The sequence below is a fragment of the Ambystoma mexicanum genome, chromosome 10 (genome assembly GCF_040938575.1).
Source record: "Ambystoma mexicanum isolate Mex_15411 chromosome 10, UKY_AmexF1_1, whole genome shotgun sequence".
In the NCBI taxonomy this organism is placed as follows: Eukaryota; Metazoa; Chordata; class Amphibia; order Caudata; family Ambystomatidae; genus Ambystoma; species Ambystoma mexicanum.
This window is the reverse complement of record NC_090932.1, coordinates 1,631,429,506-1,631,457,233: the sequence shown is the minus strand read 5'-3', so window position 1 is coordinate 1,631,457,233 and position 27,728 is coordinate 1,631,429,506. Positions and strand designations below refer to the sequence as shown.

General features: G+C 47.0%; 1 protein-coding gene across 11 annotated transcripts in view; it reads right to left on the bottom strand.

Annotated features, from left to right (window-relative positions):
- ARVCF (ARVCF delta catenin family member) overlaps positions 1-27,728 on the bottom strand; it is a 2,420,581-nt gene that overhangs the window by 841,750 nt on the left and 1,551,103 nt on the right. For all 11 annotated transcript variants that reach the window (XM_069620022.1, XM_069620031.1, XM_069620027.1 and 8 more), the window contains 2 exons: positions 18,225-18,318; positions 12,158-12,405 (listed from right to left, as the gene is read on the bottom strand). In XM_069620022.1, the coding sequence (XP_069476123.1) occupies positions 12,158-12,373 (216 nt within the window). In that variant the 5' untranslated portion in view covers positions 12,374-12,405; positions 18,225-18,318. The remainder of the gene's footprint in view (positions 1-12,157; positions 12,406-18,224; positions 18,319-27,728) is intronic.

Sequence of the window (27,728 nt, the reverse complement as noted above, 5' to 3'; positions counted from 1 at the left end):
AGGTTCCTACTGGGTTTTTCGCAAAGCCCTCAAAACCTGGCTCTTCAATTAACCCTCCTAATTCATGCCTCCGACTGCTTCCAGACCTCTGTAGCCTCATGTATGCTCTCTTGTAATGTAACGTATATACTTCTATAACTGCATGCAACAGTGTAACTATGTCTACCACCCATTGTGCCTAAGGGCCTCTTGTAACCATGAATGTAACTTATATTCTTATATGACTGTATGCAACATTGTAACTATGTTTACCGCCCATTCTGCCTAAGGGCCTCTTGTAACCGTGAATGTAACGTATATACTTATATGACTTATGCAACACGGTAACTATGTCTACCGCCCATTGTGCCTAAGAGCCTCTTGTAACCGTGAATGTAACGTATATACTTATATGACTGTATGCAACACTGTAACTATGTCTACCGCCCATTCTGCCTAAGAGCCTCTTGTAACCGTGAATGTAACGTATATACTTATATGACTGTATGCAACACTGTAACTATGTCTACCGCCCATTGTGCCTAAGGGCCTCTTGTAACCGTGAACGTAACGTATATACTTATATGACTATATGCAACACTGTAACTATGCCTACCGCCCATTGTGCCTAAGGGCCTCTTTTAACCATGAACGTAACGTATATACTTATATGACTGTATGCAACACTGTAACTATGCCTACCGCCCATTGTGCCTAAGAGCCTCTTGTAACCGTGAATGTAACGTATATACTTATATGACTGTATGCAACACTGTAACTATGTCTACCGGCCATTCTGCCTAAGGACCTCTTGTAACTGTGAATGTAAAGTATATACTTATATGACTGTATGCAACAGTGTAGCTATGTCTACCGCCCATTCTGCCTAAGGGCCTCTTGTAACCGTGAATGTAACGTATATACTTTCTTTTTTTTTTAAATAATTTTTATTTTCAAAATAACACAATACAAACCAAACTTGCAGCATTATACATTACAAACTGTAAACATCAATTAATACCTTATTACTGCACTTAAAACCCCCCCCCTCCCCTGAGAGCTTATCAACCTTACAGTTCTGTGTACGCTTGGTGCGGCCGGGCGCCGCCCCTACCAGAAGCAGCAGGGTCCATTTCCGCGCCAAAGAGTCCCGTAATTAACATTCTCCAAGCTGCCAGGTTGCCCATTTCTTCCTCCCCACAATTACCACACGCTTCCTGCCATACCCCCGTTTCAGCCTCCGCCCACTTCTGCAGGTCCTGCCACCATATCTCTATTCTTGGCCCATGGCGTTGCTTCCAACTCATAGCTATCCTTCTCTTAGCAAGTACATACGCCAGGTCTCTCAGTTTCCCGAGATGTTTGGTGTTCCGTGGTCTAGGGAACCCTCCCAGAAGGCAGGCCCAGGCCGTGTCAATCCGTAGCAGAACCCCCTTATCTGCTAATTTCTGTGCCACTTCCCCCCAGAAGCCTTCGATCACTGGGCAGGACCAGAACATATGTGTCATACCTGCGTCTTCTTCATCGCATTTCGGGCATGCTTGTCTGCCTGCGTTCGCAAACTTAGCTATTCTCTTCGGGGTCATATATGCTCTGTGCGTGATGTACAGCTGTATTTGCTGCAATCTAGCATTCCTGGACACTTTCTTATGGTATCCCATGGCCCGTTCCCACATCCCATCAGTCATCTGTGCCCCCACTTCCGCTTCCCAATCAAGCCTCAAATCCATCAAGTCCTTCCCCACCCGGGTCATCACCACCTCATATAATCTAGAGATCTCATGCCCACCCTCTGATATATCATATATCGTTCCGATCAGTGCATCTGGATCTTCCGCCAGCGCCGTCTCCGGCCAAGTCTTGCGGATGATCTGTACCAGCCTTAGATATGTAACATATTGGCCCCCGTGCAACCCTGTTTCTTCACCCAGGTCTACGAATTCTCTAATGGCCCCATCCTGCCATATGTCTCCCAGTGTGGCCAGTCCAACCGTTTCCCAATATGTCCTGATAATTTTCCTGAGCTGGCTGTCCCCCATAGTTAGGGCGACCAATGGCACATGCGGGGAACACGGGTGCGGGCTCTCAATCAGCTGGCACATTCTACGCCAAATTCTCCACCCCAGCAGCAACATACATGGGCATCCTTGCAAGTCCGACCTAGGGACCCAGACAACCTCTTTTAGATAAAACGGGGCGCAGTCCCTCCCAACCAGCCTAGACTCAGGAGTTTCCTCATCAGAGAGCCATCTGGTCACGTATTGCAGTTGGCTGGCCACATAATAGGCCTCTAAGTTCGGCAGCTTGATGCCTCCCCTATCGTGGAAATTTTGAAGTTTCCACAAGGCTACCCTGTTGCGGATGCCGTGCCACAGGAAGTCCCTGCATACACTATCAAGTTTGACAAAGAACTTCCTGGGTATGAAATATGGTGTATTACTGAAAAAGTGCAAAAGCCTGGGCAGGACCACCATTTTAAGCATCGCCCCCCGGCCCACCATTGCCAGCGGCAGCTTCACCCAAAACCGCATACTCTCACAGATTTTTTTTACCGCCGCCTCGGCATTGTGCAAGTGTTCTTCCTTCACAGCATGATATACATCAATTCCGAGGTAGCGGAAAGACTCAGTCGCCCAGGGCACGGGCAACACCGGCAACCGTTCCAGAGGGACCCCAGCAAAGCTCCCCAGCGGAAACATGCTTGATTTGCTGGGATTAACCGCTATGCCGGACAACTCCGCATACTTTTCCATGACCTCTAAAATGTACTGGAGGTTTTCCTCCGGACACCTCAGGTACAACAACAGGTCGTCAGCATATAGGGATATCAAATGGTTCTCTCCTCCCACCTCGATGCCAACCAGGTCATATTGTTGTCTGAGGTACACCGCCAGGGACTCCAGGGCCAATATGTACAGCATCGGGGACCAGGGGCATCCCTGTCTGGTGCCTCTGCTAAGTCGCCACCTTTTGGATATCACAGATCCCGTGCGCACCCTGGCCAGTGGCTCGCTGTACAGCAGTTTCGCCCACCTCACATAGCCAGGCCCAAACCCGTACCTCTCCAAGGCCGCCAGCAACCACGGCCACCTCACTGAATCAAATGCCTTAACTGCATCTAGGGACACCACCACCATCTCTTCATCACTTCTATTCCCCTCTTCAATCACCCGGTGAAGTCGCCTGTGATTATGAGTTATGTTCCTGTTGGGGACATAGCCCGTCTGATCCGGGTGTATCAGTTTACTGATGACCCTACGTAGCCTGTTGGCCAGGACCGCCGTAAGGATCTTGCTGTCCTGGTTCAACATCGACAGCGGCCTATACGATCCACAGCTTTGTCGGGGTTTATTAGGTTTGGGGAGCGGCACTATCAGCGCTTCTCTGAGCGTTTCCGGTAACCGACCCTTCTCGAAAGATTCATTGAACATTTCTAGCATCGGGGGGAGTATCTCTGCTCCATACACTTTATAAAACTCACTAGGGAGTCCGTCCGTGCCCGGGGTCTTACAAGTGGGCAATCCCTTCACTACCTCCTCCAGTTCCTCTAGTGTAATAGGCGCGTCCAGCTCCTCTCTTTCTTCATCACTAATCCTGGGCAGCTCTATGTCTTCCAGTGTGGTTCTGATCTCTGCCTGATTTTCTCCCCCTATGTCCTCATACAGTGCTTTATAGTAATCAAGGAAGGCTGCATTAACTCCTTCTTGGGTGTCTACCTCCTCTCCGTCCTCTCTAACTATCATCCTGATCGGGGGCCTAGGGGTTTCTCTCTTATATAGCCATGCCAGTAGGCGGCCAGTTTTGTCTCCACCCGCATGCTGCCTCTCAACATATTTTCTATAGTTAAGGTTACAGAGCCTCTCCCAAAGCTCCGAACACTGCTGCTGCAGCTCAAGTACTAGGTCTGCATCCCCTCCTGCCTTGCTACATTCACGCTCCAGTTGTCTCTCCGCCTTCTCTAACTCCATCAGAACCCCACCCTGCAGGCCCTTCGACTTGGAAATAGCGTCCCCCCGTAACACAACCTTGAATGCCTCCCAAAGTGTACCCGCCGAATCTACACTGCCCGTGTTAATCTCAAAGTACCGCTGGATCGCCTCCCTGATGTCCTCCCTAAAAACCGTGTCCCTAAGCGCCTCCGCACGGAGGCGCCATGTAGGTATTCGTGCACGAGGGCGGCCATACTGCCAGGTCAGCACTAAGGGCGAGTGGTCCGATAGGACCCTCGCTTTATATTCAATTTGAGTGGTCGCCAACACCACTTCTGATGTGGCAAAAAAATAATCCAATCTCGTGTGTAAGCGCTGTGGGGCAGAATAGTGAGAATACTGCGAGGTATCAGGGTATTTCAATCGCCAAACATCCGCCAGCCCAAAGTCGCCCAGTAACGTCTGTAGTACTCTGGCCGCCGGGGTGGGCCGATCAATCCTGTCATCGGACCTATCAGCCCTTGGGTCGAGAACACAGTTAAAATCCCCTCCCCAAATGATCGCTCCCCCCACACATGTGCCCAGACGGGTGCATAGGGTCCTGAAGTATGCAGCAGCATTCTGATTGGGGGCATATGTGTTAATAATGCAAACCTCTCTATCCTCCACCAGGGCTCTGAGCATAACCAACCTGCCCTCCGTGTCCACCTCCTGCCACGTGACTCTGAACGGAACGTGTGGTGCTACCCAGATTAGCACTCCCCTGGCATAGGCAGAGTACGGGGAGCCCACCACCATGCCACTCCACTTTTTCTCAACCAGTTCTAACTTGTATCGGTTCAGGTGTGTTTCTTGCAATAGTGCAATGTCAATCCTCTGCCTTTTGAGGTACAACATAACTTTATTCCTTTTTAAATAACTATTAAGTCCCCTGACATTCCAGGTGACAATCTTAAGGTCTCCCATGGCAAGCTCGTTCCCCCCTGCCTCCCATGTAGCGACCCCCAACCGCCCCCATGACACAGATAGCGTTTTGGTCCAGTAACTCCTCATATAAGCTCAAACTCCCTTCAACTATATACACAACCAAACCCCAACTCCCCTCCCCTCCCCCCACCCGTGCCTTCCCCAACATCACACACCCCAACTGCTGCCCAGCTCCAGCTTCAGAGCTCAGGCACCCCCACATCTAGCTCCGCAAACACCGATCGGCGAACGGAGCCCAGTAGGGTGAGGTCACCCTAATGGCCACCCAACTAAGACTATTGTGGGGTAGAGAGTGTCGCCCCGTGAGGCTCCCGATCAAATAAAAATTCACAATGTCCTGACAAATAGTGCAATCATCTGACCTTCTTTACCGAAAGTGTCACACCGACTATATTCAAGTCCCACGAGCCACGCCATCTTGCGACGCCATGTTATGATTCCCATGTCTCTTCCGAGCCCTTTCTGGGCCGAACTTCTGATTCCTGGGGGCATCCATGCGCATCGAGCCATCCCATAGCATCCTCCGGAGTTTCAAAAAACAAGGTTTTATGTGCATGGAAGACCTTCAATTTTGCAGGATAGAGTAACATATATTTGTGGCCCGCTTCTCTCAGCCTCCGCTTTACAGACCCAAAGTTCATGCGACTACGCTGTACAGTCAGAGTATAATCTGGATAAGCCGTGATGTTTGCCGCTCCTCTCGTGATCGTCCCTCCTTTGCGGAAGTATTCCAGTATCCTCTCCCGGTCGCGGTAATTAAGGATTTTGGCGATCACCGGCCTAGGCGGGTTCCCCGGAGGTGGCCTCCTAGTTAGGGCTCTATGTGCTCTTTCTACCGCAAATCCTTGAGATAGGGCCCCTCCAGATATCTCCTGTAAGAGCATGGATTCGATGAAATCCGTAGGGTCACGGCCCTCCATCCCCTCCGGTAGGCCCACGATGCGGATGTTATTGCGGCGGGCTCGTCCCTCAGCCTCCTCCGCTCTGCTCTGCAGGTTGCCCATCCTTTGTGTCAGGGCATGCAAGTCGGCCTTATGAATGGCGCAATCTGCTGTGTTCGGGCCAACTTCTTTTTCGAGGGCCTCCGTGCGCTCCGCCAGGGTCCTGACATCTTGTCGTAGCAGATTAACGTCCTCTTGGACCTCTTCAACCTTGCGATCCAGTGCAATCTTCAGTTCAGTAACGGCCAGTTCCAACTTGGATTCCCAGGCCGCCCTCAGCTCCACAATCGCCGCCAGGATTTCTTGGTTGGTGCACGAAGACGTCGTGCCACTCCCAGCCAGCGCTTCCTTACTTTTGGTAGTGTCCTGGCTCGGGGGAGTTCTAGTGAAATCATCTAAGGTAGGCTGTTTCACCTTCGGCCGCACCGGCCTGTTCGACATGGCTCAGTAAATCGATCGGTTGCTAAAGTAGCAAGTTTGTGTACAGTGCACCGTCACAGCCAGGCCACCGCACAACTCGCCTCTATTCCAGTCCCGGGCCCCGGTCGGCCATTTTGAGTCGCCCTTTGTTCGCGGAGTCTTTTAACTCATAGCCACCGTTCTCCGTCGCTGTTAATCCGATTCTCTCCAAAAGTTCACAATGCGTGGCCAATACCTTCACACACCATCATGTGTATCGTCGGTGGTCAGCGATCCGTCGTACCGCACATATTTGCCCGGATCGTTGCAGGATCTCGGGAGCTCCTCCAGGACGCGTCCTCCTACATGGCTCTCGTAGCCACGCCCCGAATGTAACGTATATACTTATATGACTGTATGCAACACTGTAGCTATGTCTACCGCCCATTCTGCCTAAGGGCCTCTTGTTACTGTGAATGTAACGTATACACTTATATGACTGTATGCAACACTGTAGCTATGTCTACCGCCCATTCTGCCTAAGGGCCTCTTGTAACCGTGAATGTAACATATATACTTATATGACTGTATGCAACACTGTAACTATGTCTACCGCCCATTGTGCCTAAGAGCCTCTTGTAACCGTGAATGTAACGTATATACTTATATGACTGTATGCAACACTGTAACTATGTCTACCGCCCATTCTGCCTGAGGGCCTCTTGTTAACTGTGAATGTAACGTATATACTTATATGACTGTATGCAACACTGTAACTATGTCTACCGCCCATTGTGCCTAAGAGCCTCTTGTAACCGTAAATGTAACGTATATACTTATATGACTGTATGCAACACTGTAACTATGCCTACCACCCATTGTACCTAAGGGCCTCTTTTAACCGTGAATGTAACGTATGTACTCAAATGACTGTATGCAACACTGTAACTATGCCTACCGCCCATTCTGCCTAAGAGCCTATTGTAACCGTGAATGTAACATATATACCTATATGACTGTATGCAACACTGTAACTATGTCTACTGCCCATTGTGCCTAAGAGCCTCTTGTAACCGTGAATGTAACATATATACTTATATGACTGTATGCAACACTGTAGCTATGTCTACCGCCCATTCTGCCTAAGGGCCTCTTGTAACCGTGAATGTAATATATATACTTATATGACTGTATGCAACACTGTAACTATGTCTACCGCCCATTGTGCCTAAGAGCCTCTTGTAACCGTGAATGTAACGTATATACTTATATGACTGTATGCAACACTGTAACTATGTCTACCACCCATTCTGCCTAAGGGCCTCTTGTAACCGTGAATGTAACGTATATACTTATATGACTGTATGCAACACTGTAACTATGTCTACCGCCCATTGTGCCTAAGAGCCTCTTGTAACCGTAAATGTAACGTATATACCTATATGACTGTATGCAACACTGTAACTATGTCTACCGCCCATTGTGCCTAAGAGCCTCTTGTAACTGTGAATGTAACATATATACTTATATGACTGTATGCAACACTGTAGCTATGTCTACCGCCTATTCTGCCTAAGGGCCTCTTGTAACCGTTCTCACCAGTGCCCCCTGATGCCTGAGGGCGTGTGCGCACTATACAAATGGAATAAATAAAGAAATCAATACAATTGAACTATGCTGCGAATGACATGGCAGACTTGCTAGTTTCCTCCATTTCCCCCAGGCTCACCCGGCCCAGGCCCAGCCTATCCGGAGCCATGATACGGGCAGGCAGGCCCCAGGGCAGGGAAGCCGGACACATTTGCTACATTATTGCATTTACCGCGCAGGCGCAGCCCGCCGCCCATCCGAAAAACAAGTGGCCTGCCTGTTGGGACCAGTAGTCCAGGTAGTGTGAGAAAGAGTGGCTGCCAGAGGAGAGGGCCGAGACAGACTGCGAAGAGTGGGGGCGGAGAAGAAAGACCCTGACAGACAGACAGGCAGGCGCAATTCACCTCGCTCCACGAGACAGGCAGCGAGAATAGTTAGCTCTCGTGATCACAGCGTCCATGGCTCAGAGCAGTGAGGACGCCTCTCAGCACTACGACAAACTCGTCAGGGCATGCGCGCGTTCCTTTTCGACATAGACACAGGTAGGCGCTTGCAGGCACCAATGCCATGCCCAACTTTCAGATGTGACTGTGACTACATGTGCACAGTCTACACGATTCCAGAATGGCGCAGAACGGTTGTTGAGTAAATGCAGATTTAAAAAAAGGAACCATTCAGGCCAATACTGTAAAATACAGAATTATACAATATTTGCCCCACAAAGACCGATGTGTTTAATCAACTGCCCCTGTGTTGTTGGCATTCATTTAAATACTGAAATGTAAAATGTAAAGGTACATATGCGCTGCCTGCTTAAAGGTACTTCATGGAACAACTGGAGAATAGACACTTCCGCAAAGCAATCAAAACTAGGATGTTAGTCTGATCCTACCTCCCTTACTTTACGGGTCTCCCTCCCAGTGTAATTCAATGCTCTGCCTGCAACTGCCAGTGTACCTAAACCACCTGCAAGTACCTTACGCTGCACCCATGCATCCTATCTTTGATACACTGACTGCAACCTGTGACCAAATGATGCACCGCGTAACTAAGACACAGGGCCTCATTAGGACCCAGGCGGTAAGGGGTTTACGGCGGCGTAAACAGCGCCGACCCTTACCGCCTGATTCCAAGGTCCCTTAGCGCCATGGAGGTTTTAACACCTGCTTTTAGCAGGTGTTAAAATCCATGGCGCTAAGGGACCTTGTTGTTAATTACGCCACCGTAATTTACGGTGGCGTAATTAACGCCTTCCCCACTCCCATTATGCCCTATGGGGCAAAAATGGGAATGGGGAAGGGTAAATGGGTTAATGGGGACTTACCGCCCAACTCACCTCGGAATGGGGCGGTAAGTCCGCCAACCACCATGGCGTAAACATAGTTTACGCCATGGTGGTAAAGGTACGACCCAGGCGGTAACTTACTGCCTGGGTCGTAATGAGGCCCACATTCTTGAAACAGCGCCTCGATGCCCCCGGGCTACCAGTGCGCTTTATAAATGTAAAACATAAATAAATAATACATTGGCATGTCCAGTTAGATAATCTGCAGTAATCCCACTTTATCAGACATTTCCTGGCCGCTCTAATCATCCAGCATCTAAAGTTATTGTGCCAGTAATCACACCAACAGCACACAGATATTGCCAGTAATCATGGTCTCCCGGATAGTAATGAAGACACGACTGGTCTGGCCGTGCGCGCGGAGCCCCACGCGCAGCCAGCCTGCCTGGCCGTGCGTCCCACTTCCTGCACTGCCCTCCCGAGACAGTCACAATCCACCTGAAGGTGACAGCGTCCGACCCTCCCTGACTGCCCGGCAGAGGCGTAGCCAGGATTGTCTAGCAAAAGGGCGCCGAAGCTAATGTAGTTGGGCCCACTGCACTGACAAAAATATCTGTAAATGCCCACACAGGGCTGCTGAGTGGGCATGTACAGATTTTGGGTGGGCCTTGCCCCTCAGGCACCACCCTGCCTACGACTCTGCTGCCCGGTCTGCCTGTCCTGTGTGCGACTGCGCGCGTGCCATGCCGGCCACCCTAACCTGCCCTGCAGGACATCAGACTTCGAGTCGGTCATCCGCTTTATACTTTGGGTGGGGCCTTCTTCGCAATGCCCCCCCTGGGCGCACGCAGCAGGCGGGCTCCCCACACCCACCTCGTGCCATAGCATGTGTCCTGTAAAACAGGTGAAGGGACAGTGCAGCAGTGACCTCTCTGTACAGCCGCCGCCTCCGATAAAGGGCAGAGGACAAGTTAGCGTATTAATTAAGACCCCACGATTTTGACGTAATTATTGTGTCTAAATTACCGTTAAATTATTAATCCATGCTTAGTTTTGTAATGTTGTTGTGGTCACGGTGCTATACAACAAATACATGACAAGGAGCATGTTTCCACATTTAGTAAAATGGAAAATGTCTTCTAGCGGTTGCCTGTAGGGAGCCTGGCACTGAGCTGGGCACATGCTCATCATGGCAAGTTCCATGTTTGCCTCCTATGTGGTAGTGTTCAAGAATAGAGAACACACATGGGGCTGGGGGCCCCTATACATCAAGTGCAGTGCAAGGGCAGCATTTGCAGGCATTTCTTTTGGCAAACTCATATAGTTCCAACACATCAAATGCATTGCCATTGCTGCCCCATTGACGCACACACAGACATGTATGTGTTAGAAACACAGCTGCACCTTAAATAGACTTTGGCAGAGAAGGGGGAGTGAGATATGGGTAAAAGAATAAGGCCAGGAACACACACTTTGCTTAAGTGGGCTAGAAGCCGGGATTGGAGACCAGTCTGTGATCCAGGAGCTTGAACACATCTCTTCCCAGGTGTAATTGCTAGAAATATTGTTTGTAAAAGGTATTTTAGAAAATTTTGTTTGCAAACACCATTCTGAGTGTGGCAGGCATCGGAAACATATGGCAATTGTGTTTTGCTAATTGAAGCGAGTTGCTGCTGTATTTTCAGAAGTTTCTCACTGCCTTTCACTGTGGATATATTTAACCATATTGTCCAAACTAGAAATGTGCTTTTATTTCGGAAACTACAGATAATGTTATTTAAACTCTGAGCAAGTTCCAAGGATGTCATGGCATGGGGTTGGCCCTGGGGCAGTCGGGGAAGGTCGTGTCTGCTGCTGGATTGCCTTATAGTGCCGGGCAGGTTTTGAGGCAGGGAAGTAAACATTTTTCATGTCTTCACTAAATGCTTACACGGCTCAAGTCTAAAAATAAATAAAACGTAGGGGTATGGAGGGACTCATTACTATATGCATGGGCACGGGGTATATGTGGGCAGAGGGCATAGGTGCACTCCTTCTCCCTGCAATGCTCATCTAAATCACTGGTTGTGGCAGGGTTTCTGCTTGGTGACGTTTTAGCATGCATCTTGCAAAATTAGCAACTGGGGCTCATGTCAAAATTAGAAGGGAGCCTCATTAATGGACCACCTGACCTTTCTTTGGAGGGGGTGGGTAGGCCAAATCTGCTTTGCAGGTGTGGGTGTAGCAGGGCATGACGTAATAGATTTCATGGTCGAATTCAAATAGCATTTTAATTGGACGTTCCCTCCATAACAAATGTGTGGCGTGTAACTGATGATAGATGCGGCTTGTAGTGTAAGGTTGTACACATGACATATATATCAAGTAGCCCTGCCGGTTTTGCCTTGAATATTAAGCATCCCAATAAGTCAACAATGCTGAAACATACAAATTATAGTAATCGCTTTAATTTATAATTGAACACCAAATAAATGCTGCAACATACAGACACAATGCACGGAAAAGTATACTTCCCCATCGGTTACCAGTCAATTGGTCGAAAACATTTGGTCGACAGGACAACTGGTCGACACCATTTGGTCGAATGCCAAATGGTCGAATTTTTTTTTTTTTTTTTTACCCCTTTTTTGGTTTTTTTGGGGGGGGTCCCCCCCAACCCTCTTTTTTTTCTTTTTTTTTTTCCCCACACGAAAACCCACAAAACACATATATATATATATAAAAAAAAAAAAATTCGACCATTTGGCATTCGACCAAATGGTGTCGACCAAATTGCAGTAGACCAGTTTGCTGTCGACCAATTGACTGGACACCTTCTCCCCCATCCAGAGTTCCCAGTTATACCTGCAGAAAGTAAGGAAATGGTAGTGAGCCGGCCCCTCTCTGACCTAACCGGTGCGGTGCCCCCCGAGGAGCACTTTGCCCCAGGGATCAAAACCTGGCTCTGCCACTGATGACATGGTGAGAATAGGCATCTCCCGGTATTTTGGGAAGAGTGGAATACAGTAACGCAGACACCACAGGTGACGCCTGGCCGAGCCCCTTACCTGCAGGACCAGCTGCTGCCACGCGGTGGCCAGCGGCTGCCCGTTGCCGATACTGCACATGCTCATCCGCTCAGAGGGCATGTTGGCTCGCTCCAGCTGCAGGGAGACGTTGCGGCGTTCCTCCTCCAGCGCGCGGGTCAGCCGCTCGAAGCGGGCCTCCTGCTCCTTGACCGATGCCAGAATGCTGGCGGCAGACCTGATATCATAGTCTTCCATGGCGCGTTCTCAAGGGGGTCGCGGCCTGGCACCTGACCGGGGCAAAGGAAAGGATTATGGGAATAGAGCGAGGTCAAAGAATGAGGGGCAGGCAAAGCAGATCACTCCCGCCCCTTATCTAGTATGCAACATAATGTACAACTGGGATAACATTGGACAAGGGGCGTCATTACTACTCAACTGACATGGCTCCACATTTTCAAGATGTTTAAAAAAAAATAGAATGACGTAAGGAAAAGCCCAGTGATTTTCCTTGTGTTTTACTCCAGAATTCTATGAAATCTATAACTAACCATGCGATCATCTGTGGGGAACTGGAGTAAAGTTACTCTACGTCATAGATTGCATCAATCAGACTAAATAACTACAAGCTAAACGGAAGGAGTGCCTGCCAAAGGCCCCAGTTTGGCACGTAGGTGGGCTTCATGGTATATATTAACTTTGCTGGTTTGCTGTGATGTACATTAGAATTGCAATTTACTCTGAATTATCCTTTACGTATCTTTGCTGTAGTCACATAATAGGAGCAGCCCCTACCTCCAGCTGGCATGACTTCTGAATCAGAATTTGGTGCCACTTATGCTTCTCTTAGCTACGGCATTGTTTATTTATATAGCGCCTACACACAGGCAAGTGTTTCAAAGCGCTCAGAAGCTACTGAGTTTTCCAGTTCCATGTCTGACACCTGGAGCCAGTCGGGATTATACAATTACTGCGCCGTGTTTACTGAGGCTCCCGAAAATGTCGACTTTACTTCGACTCCTGTTACACCCCATCTGTATGTGGGGGGATGGGTATAGTACATGATGCATGTTGGGGAGCTGCAGGGGGTCTCCACCCGCATATTTATGGGGTGGAAAAGTCGACATTTTCGGGCGGCACAAAGATCCGAGTCAGTCTTGGTTTTGTTCCGTTGCATCCTGGGACTTGTCGGCCCGTACTACAATACGGAAAACAAAACAACAAGTTCCAGTATGCAAAATGAAAAATCAGGATTGGCTCCAGGTGTCATTCATGGAACTGGGAAACTTGGGAGCTGTGCATTCTAGAGTAAAAATCAGCATAACATTTATGGAGCAAGGCTAATTTGACGGCAACATCTCGGTATTCAATCTAAGACCAATGCTGCAGAACTCCTTAATTTGGAAAGAGTCCACGTGCAGGCCCCCACCTGCGTTTACGTGTGCCGTGGATGGGCAAGCCAGTGTTTGGGCTCTTGCGTTTAGTATTGGAAGACCTTTCAATGCCACGTATTCTTTTTTACATTTTTTTTAATTATGACTGGTTTATTATAAACCTTTTACATTTCCAACATTCCATAAAACGAAATCAAATACAGAATAATGCCTTTCATCACTTGCAATGCATTGGTTTAGAAAGCAAAGCCGATTTATCATAGTCAGCTTCCCTCTCAATCAACATTTGAAGTATGTTCAAAAAATGTAGCGACTGCAATAATCAAGCTTGCCTTCCCGCCAATTACAAACATATCCCACCGCGCCTGCGCCGATAATGTCATAACCTCATTAGTACAATGCTCCCGATATCCTGATGCCTGCGGGCTGCCCGGCGCATTCTGCTGTTACATTCCTACAGACCACCACCAAAGGGTATAGAGATTCTGTGCCACCAGTTGCTCCACAATATCCACAATTCCTCTGAGTCTGCGGGATCTGTTTACGAGACGTCAATACCTTCGTGGTTGGGAGAATGTTGAACCGTAATCTCAAAAATAGATCACGCGAAGGAGCAGAGGGAAACATGGACAAGTACACTAGTAGTTGGTCAATTGCTCTCCTTTCATGGTCATGGTTTAACGAGAGTTTACATTTACTTCTTAATTTCTGTGTGTCTATCCAGTCCTGGACTTGCAATTTGCACTTGACATCCCCCGATTGCCTATAAGCAAGTCAATTGTGGTTTTAACAGATTCTAAGAAGTCGCTACATCCCTATGTCCAGGTTTCCAGCAACCACTCTGGTTTAACATTGTTTGCGTTCCTTACGATCTCAAAAGGAGGAAGGCGATCTGTCATAACACACTTCCTGAGCAGGGAAATAGATTTCCATACGACAATAGACTGCAGCCCCAGTTAATTTCTGATAGAGGCATCCATCCAGGATCCTACCATGTTTGCCAAGCAAGACTCAACATTGTTTCTGCTCCGTAAATTAAAGCCGGAACAACCTTTTGGTTGTAGAAGGTCAGAATCGGGATAGTTGTGTATTTACCAAACCGTTTGGGCACCCCTTGAGCCGCCAACCTCTTGACTTTCAATCTGAGGGTCGTGTACCTTGGCTTTTTATTTATACTCCAATTAATCACCACCCCCAGGTATGTGAGCGAGTCTACAGGTGGTAGTCTCTCTCTTCCTACCACCCACTTATACCCACCTTTAGATTTACTTTGTGCAGCTGACAAAAGTAGGAATTTAGAATTTTTAGCATTCACTCTCAGATCGTTCTCAGTTATGTAGGTCAAACATTATTTAGCCTTTGCTGCAACCCTATTTGGGTTTGATCAATAATGACCAAATCAACAGCGTATAGGATCCAGGGGATATATCATATTGTATTGTATTGTAGGTGGACTTGTAAAGCACTAGCTATGACCAGAAGGCATCTAGGCGCTGAGAGGGCACAGATAGAAGTGAGGGAAATGACCAGCGAACCCACAAATTTAGAAAAGATACATTTTTCAACGTTCTTCGAAATAGCAGATAGTCATCAATATCTCAAATGGACACTGGCAGAGAATTCCACAAAATGGGGACCAGAACTGAAAAAGAGGGCCCTCAGCCCAGTCCCTGCAGAATCGAGGAACTCTCAGCAGAACCTGAGAGGATGATCAGAGAGATCTAGGAGGCCTATAACGAATCTTCTATCGAACGGAGGAATTCAGCAACAGTATCATGAATGGCGCAGTGTACAAGGCCGATCAGAGAGATCTAGCAGGTCTATAAAGAATACATTTCGAACAGAGGCATTCAGCATCAGTATCATGAATGGCACGGTGTACAAGGACGATCGGAGAGATCTAGCAGGCCTATAAAGAATACATTTTGAACAGAGGAATTCAACACCAGCATCATGAATGGCACAGTGTACAAGGACGATCAGAGAGATCTAGCAGGCCTTTAACGAATACATTTCAAACAGAGGAATTCAACACCAGTATCATGAATGGCGTGGTGTACAAGGATGATCAGAGAGATCTATCAGACCTATAAAGAATACGTTTAGAACAGAGGCATTCAGCAATAGTATCATGAATGGCACGGTGTACAAAGACGATCGGAGAGATATATCAGACCTATAAAGAATACGTTTAGAACAGAGGCACTCAGCACCAGTATCATGAATGGCACGGTGTACAAGGACGATCGGAGAGATCTAGCAGGTCTATAAAGAATACATTTCGAACAGAGGCATTGAGCACCAGTATCATGAATGGCGCGGTGTACAAGGACGATCGGAGAGATCTAGAAGGCCTATAACGAATACGTTTCGAACAGAGGCATTCAGCACCAGTATCATGAATGGCGTGGTGTACAAGGACGATCAGAGAGATCTATCAGACCTATAAAGAATATGTTTAAAACAGAGGCATTCAGCACCAGTATCATGAATGGCGCGGTGTACAAGGACGATCAGAGAGATCTATCAGACCTATAAAGAATACATTTAGAACAGAGCCATTCAGCACCAGTATCATGAATGGCGCGGTGTACAAGGACGATCGGAGAGATCTAGCAGGTCTATAAAGAATACATTTCGAACAGAGGAATTCAGCAACACTATCCTAAATTACTTCCCAATGTTTTTCCCGTAATCATCATATTTTGCAGCTGTTAAAATTGATTACCAGGAACTACTGCCACGCATGTCTCTGACTGGTTATCGTGTTCACCAACCATGGGATGTCAATCAATCTGACATGTTCGGTGATTAAGGGACAGACAGTCAGCCATTGCACTAGACCCCACAAAACCTCCAGTAGACCCCCACAAGACCTCCACGAGACCTCCACTCTCTTAAGTTACAGCTAAGAACAGATAGGCCAAGGGATTTCACCTCGAGCGTGGTCACGGTGTGACAACCAGAGAGAGGGCCGCATAAGAGGAGGGACTAGCCAGCCTCCACATAAGAGCGGAAAGCCACCCTCAAGGGTGGGGGTCACTGGCCAATCCTTACACCAGCTACCTGAAGTAGCACATCTGAGTCCCCTTTCACGAGAGAGAGGATGCAAGGTACAGGGATGGTGGAGCGGGAAGAGAAAGGATTAGCCAAGGGTAAGGGACAGGTCAATCCCAAATCCCCCATCAGGCCTATAAGCCATGCCAAAGTGCAGGGATCAAGAGCCAATCCCTATCTCAGGCGTAGATAGGGGTCGGGAGGGGGAGATGCCAGTATCCCGGGTGGTGAAGGTGGCCTAGCATCTTCCAGAGGCCTTCGGGAGGAGCGAGCAGGAAGGTCTTGGCTCCAGCGAGAAACTGCAGAGGTACTGCTCATGTACCAGTACCTTGTCAAGGCAATTGAAGGCATGCCCTTTAGTGTCAATGCAGAGGGGAGATGCCCAAGCGGCCAGACACTGCTTCAAACCCATAATGGACAATTGAGAAGCAGAAGGGTGCGGGGAATCCAAAATCCCAGGTCTTGGACTGGAAGAAGAATGGTTTGTGAACCCCTGTAAACTCACGACTAAGTTGGGAGGTGAGACTGCATCACAACCAAACTATAGAGACATTACTTTTGTGTTCCTGTTTTTACTTGTTTGCGTTCTGATTTCCATGGTGTGCTGTAAAATAAACTTCTATTGGACTGCATCATAAGTCAAGCCTTTCTCTCTCTCTCTCTCTCTCTCTCTCTCTCTCTCTCTCTCTCTCGCTGCCTCTCTCTGCCCCTCTCTCTCTGCCCCTCTCTCTCTCTCTCCCCCTCTCTCTCTCTCTCTCTCACTCTCTCTTTCTCTCTCCCTACCATTTTCCCTCCCCTTCTCTCTTTCTCTCTCCCTCTGCCTCTCTCTTTCTCTCTCTCTCTCTCTGCCTCTCTCTCTTGGCTCTCCCCCCTCTCTTTCTTTCTCTCTCTCTCTCTGCCTCTCGCCCTTTCTCTCTCGCTCTCTCTTTCTCTCTCTCCCCCCACTCTCTCTCTCTCTCCCATTTTCCCTCTCCCTCTCTCTTTCTCTCTCTCCCTCTGCCTCTCTCTTTCTCTCTATCTCTCTCTCAGCTCCTCTCTCTCTCTCTCTTCCTCTTCCCCCTCCGGCCCCCTCTCTCTCTCCCTCCCCTCTTTCTCTCTCTCTCTCTCTTTCTCTCTCTCTCCCTCTGCCTCTCTCTTTTTATATCTCTCTGCCCCTCTCTCTGCTCCTTTCTCTCTCTCCCCTCCTCTCCCCTCTCACTCTCTCTCGACCTCTCTCTCATTCTCCCCCTCTCTCTTTCTCTCTGCCTCTCTCCTTCTGCCCCCCTCTCTCTCGCCCCCTTTTCCTCGCCCCCTCTCTCTCTCTCTCTCTCTCTCTCTCACAAACGCACACACACACTTTGCTTTAAGGAACAGAATACATCACATGGAATTAAATCTAAAATTTCACAGGAAACTGGTGGGGGGGGGGGATAAAGGAGGGACCTCGGACCCGAAGTGCCACAACATTGAACACACGCCGGGGTGGCAGCTCCTCCACGTCAGATACGTCCTCAGGTTGGCAGCACAAGGAGCCCGCGTCGCCTTTGCAGGCCTGTCGCCCACCGCCTTACCACTGGGAATGTTCTGGAACATTCAGCTTTAGAGCGAGTGCCACCCATCGTTCCACTTTAGAAATCATGCACTCATGCGAAGAAGGCAGAAGGCGAAGGTATACACACCTAGACTGCAAGAAGAAGGCTCTTATGGCTGACGTGGCATCGCCCGCCGGGGGCAGGAGGGTCTAGAAAAGGCTTCCAGCAGGACAGGAGAGAGCTGCAAAGGAAGATGAAAGAGAAGGGGACAGGTTAGTGGGGCAGGCAGGCATGCAAAGGATTCATTCGAGCAGACAGGTTCATATTCTGTTTATAAATGCCAGCATTATAGCCAGTTCATTATAGTTGGCACCTCCTTCTAGAAAGGCGGCTCTATGTTCATTATAGACAGTCCTCCATTAATTAAAGCTACCCCACCTTTCATCATAGCCATTCCTCTTTTAAATAACCCAGCCTTCAGTTCTTTACAACCAACCATCTCTTCCTTATTGTCGGCCATCCTTTCATTATAGCCAGCCATTCGGAAAGTTGCCGCTCACCATCTGTTGATTATAGCTAGCCCTCGGGTTATAACAGCAGGCCCTCCATTCATTTTAGGCTGACTACATTTCTTAAAAGCTGACCCTATGTTAATTATAAGCAGTTCTCATTTTATCATAGCCAAATCCAATTTCAACATAGCCAGTCTTCTGTTCATTACAGCTGGCCCTCCATTCCTTATAGCTTCTGCTCCATTGATTATAGTGAGCCTTCAATTCTTTATATAATGTCCTCTTTCCATTATAGCCAACCCTTGTTACATTATAGCCAGTCCTTGGTACATTATAGCTGACCTTCCATTCCTTATAAAAATAATGTTTTACAATAATGATCCACTAGAAAATCAGACTCATGCTCAGCTGCACTCAAGGTACTCATTCTATGATGTCACACGACACAACCTATAAACTAACACAGAATATTAATTTAATTAAATAATGCAAAAGAAATGCAGCAATTATATTTTCTTTTTTAAAGAAAGAGCAAAGCCTCACAGAGGGATTCTGAAACTCTTGATGCGCCACTGAGAACATGATAGCAGTTTTAATGAGCATTCTATGGGGCATTATCATCAGATAATTGCCCCTCACCATCTGTGTCCAGACGTATGTTCATGTGACATTTGTCATGAGACACGTCTCTCCCTCTGGTTACAGTTTCCCCCACCCCAACCCTGCTCCAGAATTCACTGATCATCCCATCGCATGTATTTCACCATTCTAGCTACACTCAAACCCAGATCCATCACTAATTCTCTGGGGACCCCAGGACCCAGTGAGCAATGCACTGGTTGGGAGTGCAGGATCCGAAGTGAGGGACTGGGTGAACATTCACCTTCTGCCCAGGCTCCAGGACCTAAGTCAAAGCTAGGGGCAGCTCTAGATAGAGGGCCTTCCAACCATGGAACGACTCATTCTTAGTCCCTTGTGAGGGCAGTAGACTGATGCCGACACCAGATAGAGTGATCACCCTGTCACCGCTAAAAGGAAGCCCAACATCAACACCATATAGAGGCGGCGATCACCTTCACACCCCTAAAAGGTAGACCGATATCGAGGTTGCCGGTGGACAAGGCATTGAGCTGCGCACATTCCTGTGATGAGCAACATCCCACTCGCATACGGATACGGGTCCAGACAGTAGTTGCCCCCTGTGTAGGAAACACCCACCGCCTCGTCCACTTTCATGAAGACGGCGACGTGCAAGTACCACATTATTTAGTAAACATGCTTGGACTTGCCCCAAGTGATATGGCAACACTAGTAGCTTAGAAGACGGTCCTGATGAAGATGGCCATTATGCTGATAGGCCATTGAAACCGGTCAACAATCACAGTCCGGGGAATCGGTCTCCTAGTAACACAAACCAGAAGGCCTCTACAGAGAGAGAGAGATCTGTCTGATTTCACTCTGTCTTCATAGATACTGTGCCTTGAATCTAATACACGTTGGTTGGCACATTCATTTAAATGAATAGTGTGTTATGATTCAGGAGGAGTTAACCTTTGAATACTGTCCCTGAAACATCTGCACACCACCTTTCTCTGTTTTTTTTAAAAATACATGGTTGTTTGTCCTATGGCCTTGATATAGGGCCAAGGTGGATATATAATAAACTACACCCTGACTTGTAGGAATGTGTGATTTACTCTCTTTGGACTAAGAATTGTTAACCACCTCTGTGGCTCTGTCCACAGCAAATGACTCTGGCTTTCGTATTCTATCCTTTCATAGATAAGGGCCCCACCACTGCCCCCTAGGGACAGGGGTGCAGGTTAAGGAACAGATAGACGTGTGTTCTGTCCCTTATTGTCCAGTCCCTCTCTGGGGATTGAGTGTCTTGGTCCATTTTAGGAGTTACGATTGAGTTAATTCTGTGTAATAATTGAATGATATGTAGATAGGTCCGTCCCTTTTGGACGTTATAAGATGTACGTTTGACAGACCCTACAGTACATAAAATAAGGTCCTCCTTCATTTTTTCCAGACAGATATCGACATTGTATAGAGGGCTCCAGTCGGCAATCACCTTCCCACCCCATAAAGGTAGAGCGGTATTGACACCATATAAGGCGCTCCAGTCGGCGATCACCTTCACACCCCTAAAAGATAGACCGATATCAACACCATATAGAATGCTCCAGTCGGCGATCACACTGTCACTCCTAAAAGGTAGAGTGATATCGACACTAAATAGAGTGCTTCAGTCGGCGATCACCTTCACACCCCTAAAAGGAAGACCGATAGTGAGACCATTTAAAGCACTCCAATCAGCGATCACCTTCACACCCCTAAAAGGTAGACAGATATCGACACCATAAAGAGCCCTACAGTAGATGATCACTTTGTCATCTCTGAAAGGTAGACCGATATCGACACCCTATAGAGCGCTCCAGTAGACAATCATTTTGCCACCCAAAAAAGGAAGCCCGACATTGACACCATATAGAGCACTCCCGTAGACGATCACCTGCACACCCCTAAAGGGTAGACTGCTATAGACACCACATAGAGTGCTCCAGATCACCTTCACGCCCCTAAAATCAGCAGACGATTACACTGCGACCCCTAAAAGGAACCCCAACATCGACACCATATAGAGCGATCCGGATCACCTTCACGCCCCTAAAATCAGCAGACGATTACACTGCGACCAGGAAGCCCGACATCGACACCATATAGAGCGCATCAGTAGGTGACCACTTTGTCACCCCTAAAAAGAATCCCGACATCGACACCATATAGAGCGCTCCAGTAGGTGATCACTTTGTCACCCCTAAAAGGAAGCCCGACATCGACACCATATAGAGCGCTCCAGTAGGTGATCACTTTGTCACCCCTAAAAGGAAGCCCGACATCAACACCATATAGAGCGCTCCAGTAGGTGATCACTTTGTCACCCCTAAAAGGAAGCCCGACATCGACACCATATAGAGCGCTCCAGTAGGTGATCACTTTGTCACCCCTAAAAGGAAGTGTAGTGGAGAAATTGTTGGCTAGCGAGCAGGTGCCCCCCCCTGCCTTCCCCAGGAAACACGGAATTACAAAATCAGAAAGAACACATTTGAAACTGCACTTTAAATCCTCCTGGAAATGCAGCTGGCACAAAGAATGGTTAGTTTCGCTGCACAGGTAGGGACAGAGGAGGCATTAGCTTTCACAATTAGTTTGTCTTTTTAAATAGAATAGACTAGGTGGCAGGTAAGCATGTACCAAGGATGAGGGACTCACAACACTATTAGGGCAATATTTCTACAGGTAGGGATGAGGTTGCAGCCTACCTATAGGCAGAAATGATATGTGCCAGGCATGCACCAGACTCGGTAGCTAGTAAATAAATGCAGAGCAAATGTGTCCTGCAGAGGAACAGAAAACATGATAAGCAGTTGCCATTCTTGCACCAGCAGAGAATTCAGCTTTGCAACTTTAAGAAAAGCCTTGTTGAGCATGTTTGAACAAATCAGGGAAAATGCTGCAGCTGGCTAGATGGTGGCTACCCAAAGTAATGTCTAGGCCAAGGCTTTGCAGGGAGTGTACATGGCAGAATAAGATAAGATATAATTGTGAGCGGTCAACTTTCAGATAAAGCAAGTTGCAAAGACATGGCAAACTGTTTCAAGTTTATGGGATGAACTGGGCATCCCAGGAAAATCAGAAGGAGTTGGTAGATTAATGTATTCAGCAGTCAGCTAGGCATGACGGGAAGATGCAAGAAGCGGCTAAAGAAAAAAAAAACTAAATGCTGTGATGAAATCTTATCAGGGTAAGAGCAGGATGACTCACAAAATAAATATTCATAAATCTGTCAAGAGCAGGATGGCGATTACAGATTGCGAACAAGGCCTGAGCATCAGCGACTCATGGCATGGGAGGTAAAATGGGCTATTTGATTTAATTAAAATAAGGCGATGCACTTGTCTCTCTCGCTCTCTCACCTACATAAATGTGTCATCATGCAGTCAGTTCATGGATAGTGTGACCGCATTGTACCCGATGAAGCACATGTCTTTTTTCACTGCAGAAGTAATTTAGGGCCTATCAATTAATTTCCAGATATGATGAGGTAGCACTCTTCAGGGTAAGGTCCATGGGTGGGATTTTAGATAATGATTGTCAAATCCATAGGTGTACATATATAGGATTCCATATGTAGCCTAGTGGAGGGAGCCAATTACCAGGAGGAATAGGTTTTCATAACTGTGACATCACAATGACTCATTTGTACTATACAAACTCCTGCTTTCTGTTCAAACGTTGGCGAATGTTGGAGTGAGAGCTTGACTTTTATCATGCTTTTTCCCCAGTCTATTGCAATAAACTGGTTACCTTGCATTTGACATACCACGGTCATTCTGTCTTATTTCTTTTTTGACAAATAGCAGTTAGAGGTCTATTTGGCTTTTGACCTCTGGTTTCAGAAGACTGACAATCGACACCATATAGAGCTCTCCAGTAGATGATCACTTTGCCTCCCCTGAAAGGAAACCGATATCGACACCATACAGAGTGCTCCGCTAGATGATCACCATGTCACCCTAAAAGGTAGGCCCATATTGAAACTGCATAGAGCGCTCAAAGAGATGATCACCCTGTAACCCCTAAAGGAAAGCCAGACATTGACACCATACAGAGGTCTCCAGTACACAATCACTTTACCATCCCTGAAAGTAGACCGAAATCGACACCATACAGAGCACTCCAGTAGACGATCAACTTGTCACTCTAAAAGGTAGACCCATATTGACACTCTATAGAGTGCCCAGTGAGATGATCCCCCTGCTACCCCTAGAGGAAAGTCAGACATCAACACCATACAGAGCTCTCCAGTAGACAATCACTTTGCTAACCCTGAAAGTAGACCAATATCAAGACCATACAGAGCTCTCCAGTAGACGATCACTTTGCCAACCCTGAAAGTAGACCGATATCAAGACCATACAGAGCTCTCCAGTAGACGATCACTTTGCCAGCCCTGAAAGTAGACCGATATCAACACCATACATCTTTCAGGGGAGCAGATTTCTTATGTGCACAACTCAACAGGAAGGACAGCATGGCCAACTTTGGAGCGGAACTGTGCCTGGTCTACCACCGCCCACTGGAAGCAACAGGAGGAGCTGGCCAATGAGGGTACACCAGAAGCCCAGAACCCTCAAAGGTCCACTGAAAAACGTGAGTGTGCTATGTGCATGGTAACAATTCGGGGGTTTACTGTATGATATTTAAGAAACTGAAGTTGATTAAGGATAGCTCAAGACAAGTTCTTGGAAGGCTGCGCAGTACGCCACTGAGGGCCCAACCTTCTTTTGAGGGTAGAATTAAAGAGACAGAGAGATAAGGATATCCGGGGAGAACTGGGAGACAGCTGTATTTTATTGTGTTGTATTATGGTCTTGTTGATTAAATTGTTGTTTGCTGGCATTGTATTGTGTTGTGAGACAGGTCCTGTAGAGGTGATTTTTCTCTGTGTGTTGTGAGAGTAGCAGATAGTATTGTTTGATTGAGGTTGATGGGGTAAGTATGAACATTTAGATTGTGAGCAGATTGTGTTGTTGTGATCCAGAGGTAGGATTTGGATTTTGGGGCTCGGCCCTAAGGGGAAAGTGTGAGAAAACTGTCAAAAACTATTTCTGCTTCTAAATTTTTGGTAAGCTAACCACTATTTTGCATTGTTTATTCTATGTAAGTGCCAAGCTGTGCACTGGTTAAAAGTTGTCACCATGTCAGATACCCCAATTATTCACCTATGCAAAGCATTCCCTAGATATAGTGCCAACATTACTAAATATCATGCTGAATGGGTGAAAGGGACTGCTGGGAGGATGTACCTGCCGTGACCACAAGAGGGCACTCACTGTAAAAATGTACTCCAACACATGTGCACATACTTACATGCCACACACAATGGCAGGAAGCTCAAGAACAGGCTAGGAGTATTAGAACTCTGGAAGGCCTTTGAGGAAGAAACAGAGGAGCCTAGGAAGGAATGAGTTCTTAATATGTGTGAGGGGGAGCGCGAGCAGCATACAGTGCCTCCACCTCCTCCATCTGAGGAAAGCGCTTACACACAGCCAACAGCTCAAACCACCACCAGCTGAGGCAGGCAGCCACGCACAATTCACAGTACCACCTCCATATGAGGAGTGCACGCCAGCCTCGACCATTGCAGGAATATATCCGGTGCAAGCAGAAGCTGTAGGGTATAGTAATCCCAGGTATGAATCCCCTGATGAGGAAAGTGATTATAATATGAGAAGGGAGAAGGTGGTAAAAAGGCAGGCGCCATTAGTGCAAATGGAGAATGAAGCATGGCGCAGCTCAAAGACACAGTTAAGTGATGAGGAAGAGTATTGAGGGCTACATAGCTAAGAAAAGCATCTACGATCAGCTAAGGAAGAGCTCTGGAGGGTGAGAGGCATACAGATGGATGGCCACAGGGCAAGAAGTGTACCCATATGTAATGTGGATAGTGGAGAGGCCATGCTGAAACCAGAGAAATGGGTAGGGGAAAAATCTTGTTGAAACTCGTTGGGAAAGGCACTGAAAATAGTTATGTGAAGGTGGTGGAGTATGATGAAATGAAGGAAGCAGCCAGGGAGGAAGTCAGGAGGGAGACACAGGAAGAGATAGATCACAATGCACAAAGGGAGGAAGGGTGGGAATGAGAGAAGCAGCAGAGACGATGCAGTGACAGGAACAGGAAAGACAAAGAAGGAAGAGGGAGGTAGGAGAAAGGGATGAGTATGTAAAGAGGCTAAATGAGTAGAACAGGAGAATGGCAAGAGAAAAGGAAGAAATTGAAAAACTGAGGAAGGAGATGAGCCAAAAGATTAGCAGAAATATGATGCCAGAGATGTGGGGAAAAGGGAGTGGGATAATAACCCCAGAGATCAGGGGCAGAGGTGTGTTCCCAGAGATAATGAGTGGGACATATGTAAGGGAGCCTGTTAAGGGAGTGAGTTTTGATCGCATATTTGAGGATGACGAGAGCGGAGAAAGTGACAGGGAGACAGATTGGATGGACATGGATGGTGAAGAGGGGGGAGAAGAGGCAGTGCAAGCCCCACAAATGGATCCCACAGGACCAGGCATAGAAGAGATAGCAGATTTACTGGGGTCAAATCTAAGCCTGTATCCACCCCTCACATCAGTACTGCCCATAAATGAAGACCATAAATCACCATATTTCTTAAGAAACTTGCCAGAACGCCAGCGACACCATGTAGCTGAGACATTGAAAAGGAAAACTTGTGCAGCATCACCTTTGAGCAAGAAAGGAATAACACAATTCCCACTGCTCCACACGGGATTAGGGCAAACCCACTATACTCCATGGGATCAGACAGACAAAAATAACGTGATCGATAAGCTGCCATCACTGACAGCAGGAGCGGGCCATTGATCTGCAAGCTAGATCGAGAGACAGCTGGGGTATGACGGGTCACCATTTAATAATTGCAGAGATTATGTATGGAGTGCCATAATGACTAGGAAGATGGGGCCTAGTAAGGACCCTGCTGCCTATATTCAAGACACTGAAGAACGTTGGCATTTGAGAACAAAAGAATACAGTATACAGAGGTACCACAACAAATAATGTTAGCTAAAAAGGTACCATCAAGTATGGGAAAAGATTTGGCAAGGATACCCGGCACACTATGGATGACCAGTACATATGCTGTGGGGCTGTTAAAGGGAATTGAAGCAGTAAAAATAAAATTAAAGAAAGGGGCAATTTCACCTCAGTAAAGCATTACCCAAATGTCCAAGGAAGCAGATGAGGGTAATGTATGCAACAATACATTTGCTCATTAAGTAGGGAGTGATAGTGCCATCAGAATCTCCTTGCAACATTGCTGTACATATATAGTGAAAGGTTCTCAGGGAGGGCCATGGAGATTTACTTATTTATTTATTTTACATTTATAAAAAGCACAAAACTCTCAGGCATCGAGGGTTACAAGATTAGCAAGATTGCACCTGACTCCTTATGAGTTGGAGACAGGTTGTAGGATGCATGTGGCCATTACCTTGCCCATGCGCACGAAGACAGATTTCCAAAGCACTGCGACTGTTTGTAAATATGTTACAGGACTTGTTGATGTCCACGACTCTCTCTTTTGGTTCTTAACAGGAATGGAACGGTGGGGAGGTATCGCAAAAGGCACAGAAAAGGACGAAATAGAAATAAATACTACTGCAGTTGTCAATATTTTCCTTTGTTCTTTGGGTCAACATAACCAACATAAAGTCGATAAAAGAGTGCCGCCTCCCTGCTCAGCTACCAGGATCCTGAGGGAGAAGAGAATGAAACCAGACCCAGGACAAGAGTTCAAGTGCATTCTGAGAAAGAAGATAAAAGGGATAAGGAACCTGAGAGTAAAGAGGATATAAATGACATTGCACCACTTGAGAAACACTGAGGCTGAACTTTCACTGCAACAATAAGGAAGGAATTTGTGCTGTAAGTTGAACAAAGCGGCAAGCCACATCTAGGCGACAGTATGCTGAGGACTTTTTGAATACATCACCCGCCTAGCATTTCTGCGGCTGAGGACTATCATCTATAACAGAATAATTTTCTCTATTTTCCTATCTCTACATTTTAATGGGACTATTTTGTATACTATTTTACACAAGAGCATACATCTACAACGGACTGTTTTTCCAACTTTTTTATTTTCTAATTCTTTATTCGGACTATTTCTATTTTCCACATTTTCTATATTGTTATGTTTTTATCAGCACTATTTTTATATTTTTCATATTTTCCAATGAACCACATAATAGTGAATGTGGTTTGAAAATCAATCAAATATTTGAATATTGTTATTGCCTGTGGTTATATACAGCTTGCCTCACTCACTTGTAATAATACTAATTCACTATTGCCCCGTACTAAGCAAACTGTATGAATGTTTTCATATCCTTATGTTCCTGATTTCTTCAGTCACACTACCAACTTTTGTAGTACAGGCCTATGCCAAAAGGTGGGTTACCTAATACCAAGGGTACAAGGCTTGTGTAGTCTCAAACAGTGTGTAGAGGAGGTCCCAAATATGGCCTGCACTCCAGCCACCCATTTTGAAGT